We start from the raw sequence: 13,378 nt of genomic DNA, 5'->3' as shown, positions 1-13,378 counted from the left end.
GTGTATAAAACATTACACTTGCTAATTTCAGCCATAGTTAAATTTGGTATTTATTCAAATATCAGTGATTTTGAAAACATATTTTGCAATAGATTTCCTTTTGCTGATAAATCATGGCCAACCATAACTTAATAAGCTGCTCAGAGCCAAATGTTTTCAAAAACAAACTAAAAAAACTTTCAAGTTTTTATAGCAAAAAATATTTCTAATGTGCATTGTGGTTGCATATTAATATTGAGGTGGGACTCTCAAAAAGGAGACGTGCTGGGAGCTGCTCAGCTTATAAAGCACCCCTGTTAGTAGGTGGCTGATTTTATGTACCTAAAAAGAGCATGTGTCGGTTTAAGTGAACTCTCACATTATGCTTCTCCTTTAATCTTCTGTCCCTGTTAGTCATTCTTCATCACTTAATTAAAGGTGTCTGCTTTTCATGAGCAGAGAAGGCAATGGCACCCTACTCCAGTACTCTTGCCTGGAAAATCCCATGGACAGAGGAGTCTGGTAGGCTGCAGTCCATGGGGTCACTAAGAGTCAGACATGACTGCACAACTTCACTTTCCCTTTTCACTTTCATGCATTAGAGAAGGAAATGGCAACCCACTCCAGTGTTCTTGCCTGGAGAATCCCAGGGACAGGGGAGCCTGGTGGGCTGCTGTCTATGGGGTCGCACAGAGTCGGACACGACTGAAGCGACTTAGCAGCAGCAGCAACAGCTTTTCATGAGGGTGCTTCATGCACAAATGCACAGGTGCTGAGATTGGCTCTCTGGTGTGAAAGGAAACGTCTACAGATCTGGAGATGTTTGCAAAGCGCAGACAGTTCACGTGGTTTTCCTTTTCACCAACTTTATTGCTTCGATATGAAGAGTTGCTGCCGTCGCTCCTCACCATGGATGAAGGGCGAGGAGAGGTCCCGGAGCCGGCCTGAGCTGAGCGGCCTCTGGGCAGGGAGGGTGGACCAGCCTCCTGGGGCCCTTGACCTGAACCCCTCTTCTGGGAACCCCTGCCCGGACCCCCACGCCACGACTGGACACCCTTTTGCGTGTTCCCGTGGAACCCTCTAGTCCCCGCATTGAGGCTCATTGCTGTTTACTTTCAATTGTTGACTTTTCTCAAAACCATCACCTCCTTGAAAACAAACTGTCTTGTTCATTGTTGACTATCTGAAAGCTAGCAGAAACCCAGCACATAGTAGTTCCACAACTATAGTTTAATATGACAAACGTGAGGCTTACAAGTGAAAAAAATCTTTCAGAGGTGAATTTAAAATGTGATTGTTAAAACATAAAGCTATGTGATGAAAACATGAACTTTTTTGCAGTTAGAAAGAAACCTGGGGGGGAGGGAAATGGCTTTGCTTATGTTTCTAAAATAATATAGAACCTAACATCTTTTCTTTTTGAATATTTATTTACTTGGCTGTGCCAGGTCTCCGTCGCAGCAGGTAGGACCTAGCTCCCTGACCAGGGACTGAACCCAGGCCCCTCTGCACTGGGAGCTCAGCATCTTAGCCACTGGACCGCCAGGGATGTCCCCCTAATATATTTTAAATTATAACCAGGTATAGCAAGTAAATTTTAATTTGGAATGAGGGAAACAGGAAACTCATAGTACCCTTAAGAATGCCTTTACTGTTAAAATGTTATTTCTAAAAATGTGCATTTGTTCATGAAAATCCATGAATGAAAGTGCTAGAGTGAACTATAGATACTGTGTATAAACAGATAGCTAATGAAAACCTACTATATAGCACAGGGAATTCCACTCAGTGGCCTGTGGTGACCTAAGTGGGAAGGAAATCCAAGAGAGGCTACACACACACACACGCACACTCACACACACACGCATACTCACACACGCGTGCACACACACACACGCACACTCACACACACACACACGCACACTCACATACACGCACACACGCACACACACGCACTCACACACACGCACACTCACACACACACACGCACACTCACATACACACACACACACACACACACGCACACACACGCACACTCCCACACACACGCACACTCACACACGCACACACACACACATGCACACACACACACACACACTCCCACGCACACTCACACACGCACACTCACATACACACACACGCACACTCACACACGCACACTCAGACACGCACACTCACATACACACACGCACACACACACACACACGCACACACACACATGCACACTCACACACACACTCACGCACACATGCACACTCACACACACACACTCCCACACACACGCACACTCCCACACACACACACACGCACACATGCACACTCACACGCACACTCACACACACACACGCACACTCACACACACACGCAGCTGACTCGTTTTGCTGCAGAAACTAACACCATTGTAAAGCAACTACACTCCAATAACAAAAGAAGGTGCTAGAGTGAAATGCGTGGAACGGATGCTCCTTGACCCTGGCCCGTGCCCTCCATGCCCTGGCTGCTAACAGCTCAGTTACCTCTACTGTAGAGAACTACCCTTGGAAATGCCACCTTGGCTCCGTGCATGTGTGCATGCTAAGTCCCTCAGTCATGTCTGACTGTTTGCAAGCCCATGGACTGCAGCCCACCAGGCTCCTCTGTCCATGGGATTCTCCAGGCAAGAATATTGGAGTGGGTTGCCATCCCCTTCTCCAGGCGATCTTTCTGCCCAGGGATCGAACCCACGGCTCTTGTGTCTCCTGCATTGGCAGGCAGGTTCCTTATTACTAGAGCCACCCGGAAACCCAGCCGATGACTGACTGGCTAACCCTGAGGCGCCACCCACCTTGCAGAGCTCCCCGACGAGAGCAGACCTCAGCGAAACCCAGTCCTGACCTAACCCCTGTGCCTGCCCTCTCCTGCCTCCCTCACTACCTGAAAGGTTTCTCCTAGAACACTCCCTCTGTAAAGCATATTAAACTGCGCCTTCATCTCTGTCTGGCCGCACGGGGACCTCGTGGCCGTGGGGCTGGCTCTAGGTGTGGCAAGCGGGCTGCCCTCGTTGCAGTGCACAGGCTCCAGAGCACAGGCTCCATCGTGGTGGCACTCGGAATCGAACCCATGTCCCCTGCATTGGCAGGTGACTGGACCACCGGGGAAGCCCCCTCCCTCTATAAATCAAAGGCGCAAAAGCCCGGTCTGCTTCTAGGAAACCCCCCCTCAGGTAGTCACTGAAATGCAATTTCAGCTTCTGGGGCTGGAGAACTCCCGACCCCTTTCCTCCAGGCTCGTGAGGGTTCAAGAGCAAAGCCGGAAAAGATCGGCATGTCTCCCCACCCCCATGCATTTCTGGGCTAATTATACCTGCAATTAATATTTATTTACTCGATTATCAGAGCACTTCTTCTAGGAGTATCATTTTTATTCCACTTTAATTTTTTTTTTTAGTATGTATTTGGTGCCAACCATGTGCTAGGGAGGTATTAGGAATAGAACAGTGAATAAGACATAATTTCTTCCCTCAAAGAAGAAAAAAAAGAAATCTCAGTTTCCGATGAGATGGCTGGATGGCATCACCGACTCAATGGACATGAGTTTGGGTGAACTCCGGGAGTTGGTGATGGACAGGGAGGCCTGGCGTGCTGCAGTCCATGGGGTGGCAAAGAATCGGACACGACTGAGGGACTGGACACCAACAGCTTCCGAGGGGCCCTTTAGGAAGAGCAGTGGTCCCCCACCTTTTTGGCACCAGAGATCAGCTTCGTGGAAGACAGTTTTTCCACGAACCAGCGGTGGGGGATGGTTTGGGGATGATTCAAGCTCATGACATTCATTGTTCAGTGTATTCCTGTTACTACATCAGCTCCACCTCAGATCAGCAGGCTCCTGGAGGTTGGGCACCCCGAGAACGCAGAGTGAACCAACATGCAGTCTCCTCTTTGGATGCGACCACACGGGAGCAACAGCCTCTTGCCAAATTTAGTTCTGCCTAACGACATTCCATCCTCTCTCCTCCCACATGATAGGCACCAGCTGTCTGTAAATCGAGCACATTGAACACTGTTCTCGGTAGCGTCCTTCGGGTGATCCAGTGGAGGAGAGTCCTGACGGAGCGCTGCTTCGTGAGCCCCTTCCCCGTGATTGAGAGGGAGGAGCTGATGCGCTTTTTCCTGCAGATCCTCCCTGGAATAGTGCACTGTCTTTTCAGAAAATACGCCTTGGCTTGCTCCCTCTGCATAACATCGCCCTTGCTTGTTTTTGAGAATTTTGCCTCTGGACACAGCCTGGAAGAGAGTCCGGGAAGCCAGGCTGAACTCCTGCCTGCTGGGCAGTGGCGTTGGCCGCGTATCACGTGTGGCCTCACACACGGGAGTGTGCTCGCTTCCCCTCCAGCGCTGGGAGAGTTTTAAGGCAGGAAGCAAACGAAGTTCTTTTCAAATGCCTTCTTAAATTATTGAGTATGTCCTCAGAGTCCCTGGTTTTGTTATGTGAACTTCATATAGGAAATACTAGTAGATATAAAAAAATTTTTTTAATGGTAAAGGCTCCTAATCTCTTTTGATCCCAAATTTTCTCACCTATAATATGAAGCAGTTGGGCTGAAGGAGTTATAAGGTTCTGGTTTTCTCTTACATGTTCTGATTTTTTATACCCTCTTCCTGGACATGCTATATTTAAACTCCACGTAAAATAATATCTTTCAACCTATGTCAGTATTAATATTTGTTGTTTAGCTAGCAAATCCAAGGAAGGATGTGTGTGCGGGTTTGTGTAATCTAATCTATATCAGGGCCTACCCCTGCAGCTTTATGACTTAATAATATTTTTGAGTGAATAACTGAAGTGACTGAATAGAGGTAGCAGTGAAAAAACCCACTAGCTCGAATGTTATGAACAAAAATCCTAAAATCTCAGTGGTTTAAAACAATGAAAACATAATAAATGAAATGAAGCCTATTGTTGGTCGCAGCCCAGCACTGTCCACAGAATGGGTAGAGGAGCTGGGTAGTTAGTCTCTGATCTGTAGAGTCATTTAGGAACTCAAGGTCTTGCCATCTTGAGACACTGATCCTCAACACGTGGGCCCTGAAGCTGTTACAGAAGGGACAAGAAGGTGGAGGATTACCCCCCAGAAATTCTTATGGGCCAGAGCTGGAACTGGCCCCTCTCCACTGGCCAGAGCTCAGCCCCTGGCTTCCCATGGAATTGCTGAACAAGAGGCTGGAAGATGGAAGCGCACAGCGTGCTCAGGCGGGAAAGGCAAACCACGAGGCCCGTGGGGTCTGCAGCCTCTGCCTCATCTGGCTCTGAGACTTGCTGGTATTTGAACCTGGGAACAGGATGGCCCACAGACCATCGCTCTTCCGACACACACCCTTCCCATTTCGTGTCTTTCTCCCAACTCACACCATTTCCTTTCGTCCAGCCTCGTTTTTACCCTCTTTTATTTGATTCCTGGAGACAAGGAGAGAGAGTGAAAGGGGGCCACCAAGGAGAAGGGCTTTCACACGCAGGAAGAATGGGGAAGGCTCACTGGGAAAGTGGTGCGCTTCAGAAAGGGAGTTGGGAGAGGCAGCACGGACGCTGGTGGATGTTGGTTTCAACTGATCTGAGAATGGATCCCAGGTGGTGCTAGAGGTGAAGAGCCTGCCCGCCCAACGCAGGAGACTAAGAGACCCAGGTTCGATCCCTGGGTCAGGAAGATCCCTGGAGAAGGGCATGGCAGCTTGCTCCCGTGTTCTTGCCTGGAGGGTCCTATGGACAGAGGAGCCTGGTGGGCTACAGTCCATAAGGTCGTAAAGAGCTGGACAGGACTGAAGCGACTTAGCACAAGAATGGATTATTCTAGGAGGGGACAGATCCCAAGAGGAGAAGTCCATTTCTCCATGTAGTAGAAGATAATGTCTTGAACAAACTTTGTGAATTTATCATAAAGTTGAGATCAAAGATCCTCTCTCATGTTTTTAATTACACTGGAAAGACCCACACCCGCAGCTAAGAACCACAGCCATCTGATAGTAGGTCACTCCAGATGTGCTTTTTTTTTTAACATTCACATAAAAATAACACACACATTCAGTGATTGGAGAAGATAATTTTTAAAGAGCATCGTTTGCTTTCTGTCTTTAACTGTTCCGTCATGTAATGAGAAGCAGATGTGTATTCACGTGGACTTGCATTCAGCAAACTTGCCCGGCAGTCGAAACTGTATCACTGCAGGAAGACCCCCGATCCACCCCCAGGCAGTCCTTGAAGAGCTCCAGAGTCACAGATATTGTAGTGTGTATGCGGGTGTGTGTGTGTGTGTGTGCATGTGTGTGTTAGTTGCTCAGTTGTGTCCAACTCTTTGCGACCCCATGGACTATAACCTGCGAGGCTGCTCTGTTCATGGATTCTCTAGGCAAGAGTGATGGAGTGGGTTGCATTCCCTTCTCCAGAGGATCTTCCTGACCCAGGGATGGAACCTGGGTCTCCAGCATTGCAGGCAGATTCTTTACTGTCTGAGCTAAAAGGGAGCCCGATACTGCAGTACTCCTAATCTGTAATACACTACTAGATTCCTGAGATAGGGGTTCCCTGTCCCCAAACTCTTAGGTCCTGAAAGACACTAATTTGTCTTTGTGTCTGGTCGTTAATGACCAGAATTGATCCCCCTTCTCACTAGTTATGTTTAATTTAATAATAATAAAAAAACCACTTTCTGAAAATAAGTTCCTGTGGCATTTCTTACACCTAACATTCTCCCATTGGGCGATTTCATAGAGCCAACAGACACAAAAGTCTTTGCCAAGAACAGTTCCCATGAAGGGTTTAAAAGCAGTGAATCCTTGGAAGTTTGGAGCAAATGACAGGACTTGCTGCCCCAAATATGAAACGGGATTAAATGCAGCTTTTCTGAAAGCCATATAAAGCAGCTGCAGAGCTGACATGCCATGTTTTTCTTCCCCCAGGGCTTTCCTGGAAAGGATGGATCCTCCGGCCCTCCGGGCCCACCAGGGCCAATTGTAAGTATTTCCAGGAACTCCTGGGGCGCGACGCTGCTTCAACGCCACTCGCTTCTCGTGAGAGCTTTTCTGCTGCCAGGCCTTCGCTTTGCAGCCGTCTTTGCTGCAGTGTGGTGGCTCAGCCTCTGGGTCAGCACCCTTCCTAAGCATCCTCTAAAGGAATGTGTCCGGGGGCTTGATTACTGCACCTTTGAGCCGCTTTGCCATAAGATCACCTGCACTGATTTCTTTTTTACTAGACACAGGTAAGGCTTGAATTCGAAAGAACTACATCTAACCAACACAGTGGGGACTTTTCCAAAAAGAGTCTTCCTTAATTCTGTGGTAGTTGGAAATAGGAATAAGCAGTGAGTCCTGAAGCTGGCTTCAGGAAGGTGGCGGGGCGGCAGGGGTGGGAGGCGGTGTTTGCTGCCCCTTCTGGAGAGCTGTTTTGTTGGGAACGCCCGTCTTTACCTTTGCTCCATTTTCCTGTCCACTAGGGCATTCCCGGAGCCCCTGGAGTCCCCGGGGTCACAGGAAGCATGGGACCCCAAGGTGCCCTCGGACCGCCTGTGAGTATGTGGCCGCAGCCAGTCAGGACAGCTGCCCAGGCATCCTTCTGGCTTATTTTTGTGTTTAAATTGACAGCGTCTCTTGTGTCAAAATGTGTTTCCGGTATTGGACTCTCGGGGAATCTGTGAGGAAAACAGAGACTCTCCTAGGATAAAGATTAAGATGAGACTGTGCGTATATCAGGGCTAAAGACAAATGGTCCCAACAGGGAATGATCTGCAGCTACACTTTCGCTTATATATATTTACATTGTTTGTTATTCTGTTTTTGGCTAAGTTAACTCAATGCATCTTTTCAAAGGTTAGGTACAATGATGTCTATTAATTAGGCCTGTCTTCTGAGCAAAAAATTTAAGTCTGGACAAAGTCAAGGATTAATAAGGATGGGAATAGGTTTTTCTTCCCTAAGTTGTATGAGAAAGGCAGAATTTTGCCTTAAAACACACACTAACACATAAGATGGACAGGGAGGCCTGGCGTGCTGCAATTCGTGGGGTCACGGACAGTCGGATACGACTGAGCAACAGACCTGAACATGTAAGTGAACAGCGGTGTAAATGAAAGCTCAGGGAATGAAACAAATTATTTAATTACTAGTTGTAATAATAACTATTATAATTATTAACTATAAAAAACTAATAATTATAAAATAACTAAGTAATACAATCAATTATATAATAAAATACCATTAAACAATATGTTAATTAAATGATTGATATTAATTTTAAATATTATCAATTGTTTTATTAATATCAATTATATTTTATCATATATCTATACACTGTATTTATAATATAATTATATTATACACAAATTCTAATTAAATTAATTATATAGTATTCTTGCCTTGAGAACCCCATGAACAGTATGAAAAGGCAAAAAGATAGGACACTGAAAGATGAACTCCCCAGGTCGGTAGGTGCCCAACATGCTACTGTAGATCAGTGGAGAAATAACCCCGGAAAGAATGAAGGGATGGAGCCAAAGCAAAAACAACACCAAGCTGTGGATGTGACTGGTGATAGAAGCAAGGTCCGATGCTGGAAAGAGCAATATTGCATAGGAACCTGGAATGTCAGGTCCATGAATCAAGGCAAATTGGAAGTGGTCAAACAGGAGATGGCAAGAGTGAACGTCGACATTCTAGGAATCAGCAAACTAAAATGGGCTGGAATGGGTGAATTTAACTCAGATGACCATTATATCTACTACTGTGGACAAGAATCCCTTAGAAGAAATGGAGTGGCCATCATAGTCAACAAAAGAGTCTGAAATGCAGTACTTGGATGCAATCTCAAAAATGACAGAATGATCTCTGTTCGTTTCCAAGGCAAACCATTCAATATCACAGTAATCACAGTAATCACAGTAATCACAGTAATCAAGTCTATGCCCCAACCAGTAATGCTGAAGAAGTGGAAGTTGAACGGTTCTATGAAGACCTACAAGACCTTTTAGAACTAACACCCAAAAAAGATGTCCTTTTCACTATAGGGGACTGGAATGCAAAAGTAGGAAGTTAAGAAACACCTGGAATAACAGGCAAATTTGGCCTTGGAGCACAGAATGAAGCAGGGCAATGGCTAACAGAGTTTTGCTAAGATAACACACTGGTCATACCAAACACCCTCTTCCAACAACACAAGAGAAGATTTTATACATGGACACCACCAGATGGTCAGTACTGAAATCAGATTGATTGTATTCTTTGCAGCCAAAGATGGAGAAGCTCTATACAGTCAGCCAAAACAAGACCAGGAGCTGACTGTGGCTCAGATCATAAACTCCTTATTGCCAAATTCAGACTTAGATTGAAGAAAGTAGGGAAAACCACTAAACCATTCAGGTATGACCTAAATCAAATCCCTTACGATTATACAGTGGAAGTGAGAAATTGATTTAAGGGACTAGATCTGATAGATAGAGTTCCTGATGAACTATGGACGGAGGTTCATGACATTGTACAGGAGACAGGAATCAAGACCATCCTCAAGAAAAAGAAATGCAAAAAGGCAAAATGGCTGTCTGGAGAGACTTTACAAATAGCTGTGAAAGAAGAGAAGCAAAAAGCAAAGAGGAAAAGGAAAGATATACCCATTTGAATACAGAGTTCCAAAAAATAGCAAAGAGAGATAAGAAAGCCTTCCTTAGTGATCAATGCAAAGAAGTAGAGGAAAATAATAGAATGGGGAAGACTAGAGATCTAGGCAAGAAAATTCAAGATACCAGGGGAACATTTCATGCAAAGATGGGCTTGATAAAGGACAGGAATGGTATGGACCTAATAGAAGCAGAAGATATTAAGAAGAGGTGGCAAGAATACACAGAAGAACTGCACAAAAAGGTCTTCATGACCCAGATAATCACGATGGTGTGATCACTCACCTAGAGCCAGACATCCTGGAATGCAAAGTCAAGTGGGCCTTAGGAAGCATCACTACAAATGAAGCTAGTGGAGGTGATGGAATTCCAGCTGAGCTATTTCAAATCTAAAAGATGATGCTGTGAAAGTGCTGCACTCAGTATGCCAGCAAATATGGAAACCTCAGCAGTGGCCACAGAAGTGGAAAAAGTCAGTTTTCATTCCATTCCCAAAGAAAGGCAATGCCAAAGAATGCTCAAACTACCGCACAATTTGCACTCATCTCACACACTAGTAAAAGAATGCTCAAAATTCTCCAAGCCAGGCTTTAGCAGTATGTGAACCGTGAACTTCCAGATGTTCAAGCTGGTTTTAGAAAAGGCAGAGGAACCAGAGATCAAATTGCCAACATCCGCTGGATCACTGAAAAGCAAGAGAGTTCCAGAAAAACATCTATTTCTGCTTTATCGACGATGCCAACACCTTTGACTGTATGTATCACAATAAACTGTGGAAAATTCTGAACGAGATGGGAATACCAGACTACCTGACCTGCCTCTTGAGAAACCTGTATGCAGGTCAGGAAGCAACAGTTAGAACTGGACATGGAACAACAGACTGGTTCCAAATAGGAAAAGGAGTATGTCAAAGCTGTATATTGTCACCCTGCTTATTTAACTTATATGCAGAATATATCATGAGAAACTCTGGGCTGGAGGTAGCACAAGCTGGAATCAAGATTGCAGGGAGAAATATCAATAACCTCAGATATATAGATTACACCACCCTTATGGCAGAAAGCAAAGAGGAACTAAAGAGCCTCTTGATGAAAGTGAAAGAAGAGAGTGAAAAAGTTGGCTTAAAGCTCAACATTCAGAAAACTAAGATCATGGCATCTGGTCCCATCACTTCATGGGAAATAGTTGGGGAAACAGTGGAATCAGTGGCTGACTTTATTTTTGGGGGCTCCAAAATCACTGCATATGGTGACTACAGCCATGAAATTAAAAGACACTTACTCCTTGGAAGGAGAGTTATGACCAACCTAGATAGCCTATTCAAACGCAAAGACATTACTTTGCCAACAAGTGTCCATCTCGTCAAGGCTATGGTTTTTCCAGTGGTCGTGTATGGATGTGAGAGTTGGACTATAAAGAAAGCTGAGAACTGAAGAATTGATGGTTTTGAACTGTGGTGTTGGAGAAGACTCTTGAGAGTCCCTTGGACTGCAAGGAGATCCAACCAGTCCATCCTAAAGGAAATCAATCCTGAGTGTTCATTGGAAGAACTGACCTGAAACTCCAATACTTTGGCCACCTCATGCGAAGAGCTGACTCATTTGAAAAGACCCTGATGCTGGGAAAGATTGAGGCAGGAGGAAAAGGGGACGACAAAGGATGAAGTGGTTGGATGCCATCACCGACTCGATGGACATGAGTTTCAGTAAAATCCAGGAGTTGGTGATGGACAGGGAGGCCTGGAGTGCTGCAGTCCATGGGATGGCAAAGAATCAGACACGACTGAGCGACTGAACTGAACTGAATTGAATACTTATTAATGGAACTAATTATTTTCCCATAACATCTTATGGAAAAACCTAAATGAGCTCTTTGGGCAACCCAATACCTCCCATTTTTGTGCTTCTGATCTCTCAGGTTGGATGGATGGAGAGGTCGGGGTAGGCTGGGGGAGAAGCAGATGAGCTTCGTGGGCCTGTCTCCTCGTCTGTAATATAACGTGGCTGCACCACAGCCTCCAAAGCCACGCTTGGCACCTTCTGCGACCTGAAGTTGTTGCTTCTGGCGCAGGTGTTAGCCTTCCTATATGATGTGTGAGGCACCGAACCTGTATCCATAGACTAAAACAACTGAGACCTGTCCATGTATGTACATTGCAGACGTGCTAAGAATTCATGGAACAGTGAAATCTGGAGGGTGAGGGTAGAAGTTGATGAATTAGATTTCTGCCTCCTGCTATACCAATTACCACAACCTCAAAACGACAGAAATCTCTTGTCTTACAGTTCTGTAGGTCAGAAGCCTGACGTCATCTCAGTGGGTTTTAAAATCAAGGTGTCAGCATTTCCTGTCTGGAGGTTCTAGGGGAGGATCTATTTCCTTGCCTTTTGTAGCTTCTAAAGACTTCCCGCTGTCCTTGGTTTGTGGCCCACTTTGAAGTCAGCAATGTCGTCTCTCTGTTTACCTGTGACCACATCTGCTCTGAACACAGCCTGGAAGCTTTCTTCACTTTGAATGACCTGTGTGATTCTGTTTGGGCCACCAGGGTAATCCTCGGTAATCTCCCCAGATTACTTCAAGGTTACTACGTCACACTTCATAATCTTTTTGCCACATAAAGTAATATGGGAAGAACCCCCTGGAGACAGGAATGGCTGCCCACTCCAGTGTTCTTGCCTGGGAAATCCCATGGACAGGGGAGGCTGGCGGGCCCCAGTCCTTGAGGGTCACAGAGAGCTGGACAGGATTGAGCGACTGACAACATGTTCACAGACCCCAGGAATTGGAAATAGACGCTTCAGGGGCCTTTTTCTGCCTTCCTCATTGAGCGAGACCTAACAGAAACACTGGTTTTCATTCGGAAGGAAACCCTCTCTCTCTAGCCACCCAGGTAGTCACTCTGTATTCTTAAAAGCTCATTTCCATAAAGTTGTTTTGTCCTCGGGGTCCTGTTCTAGGCTGTCAGTCACACGGTACACGTGCAGGTACCCAACATACACCAGACAGGAGCACAGAAAATGCCTCCAGAGTTTAGCTAATACACCCTTTAACAGTCATCCTAAAAAGCCGTACACTTATTCCAACTGGAATGTAGTTACGTTGTCATTGTTCAAAACCTTTTTAGACCTTCTCTTTTCAAGTCAAGCTAGTGATGGGACACAGAAGAAGACTGGAGTGCTTTCTCCTTACATATCCTTTTTCGTTATCTCCGCTTTAGTTCACTTCCCTTAATGTGCTTGGGGAACAGGAGTTCCAGAAGACGTCTGCAGGGCTCAGAGAGCAAAGGGTTCTGGGTAAGAAAGTGTCAGAGACAGCGTATTAAATCTGTTTCTCAGAAAGTCATGAGAAATTTTAGGGTGTCAAAGGCTTTGAGACATCTTGAGGTGCAACAGAAACAAACAAACAAAAAAAAACCCCAAACTGGTTTAAATTTGGTTGGAGAATAAACAAATGCATTTGTGCAGTGTCCCTTAATCCAAGTTGACTTGATCCTAATCCTAGGGGGATGGATAGGAAAGAAGAACAGGCCCTAGAGGGTGCTTGGCAGAGGATGGTGGGTGTGTGTGAGGGGACAGAGTGACCCTGAAATGTAGAAAGTAAGGAAGGCCCCACCCTGCTAACCACCTGGCCTTTTGTAGCTCTGGAGCAGACTTTAAATATGGGCTTTAAATAAATTCAAAAACAGCAGTAATTTTTTCCTGGAAATAGAACACTTCTTGATATTCCCTTCAGTTGTTGTAAATCAGCAGAAAAGGGCCCTTGATG

At 45.6% G+C, this 13,378-nt stretch overlaps 1 protein-coding gene across 1 annotated transcript in view; it reads left to right on the top strand.

The window, feature by feature from the left end:
- The window catches only part of COL14A1 (collagen type XIV alpha 1 chain), a 233,071-nt gene that overhangs the window by 177,879 nt on the left and 41,814 nt on the right, over window positions 1-13,378 (top strand). The window contains 2 exon segments of the mRNA XM_070382861.1: window positions 6,909-6,962; window positions 7,442-7,513. Coding sequence (XP_070238962.1) covers window positions 6,909-6,962; window positions 7,442-7,513 — 126 coding nt within the window.

The sequence above is a fragment of the Bos mutus genome, chromosome 14 (assembly GCF_027580195.1).
Source record: "Bos mutus isolate GX-2022 chromosome 14, NWIPB_WYAK_1.1, whole genome shotgun sequence".
Lineage (NCBI taxonomy): Eukaryota > Metazoa > Chordata > Mammalia > Artiodactyla > Bovidae > Bos > Bos mutus.
Note: the sequence above shows the minus strand (reverse complement) of the source record. Positions and strands in the feature narration are given on the sequence as shown.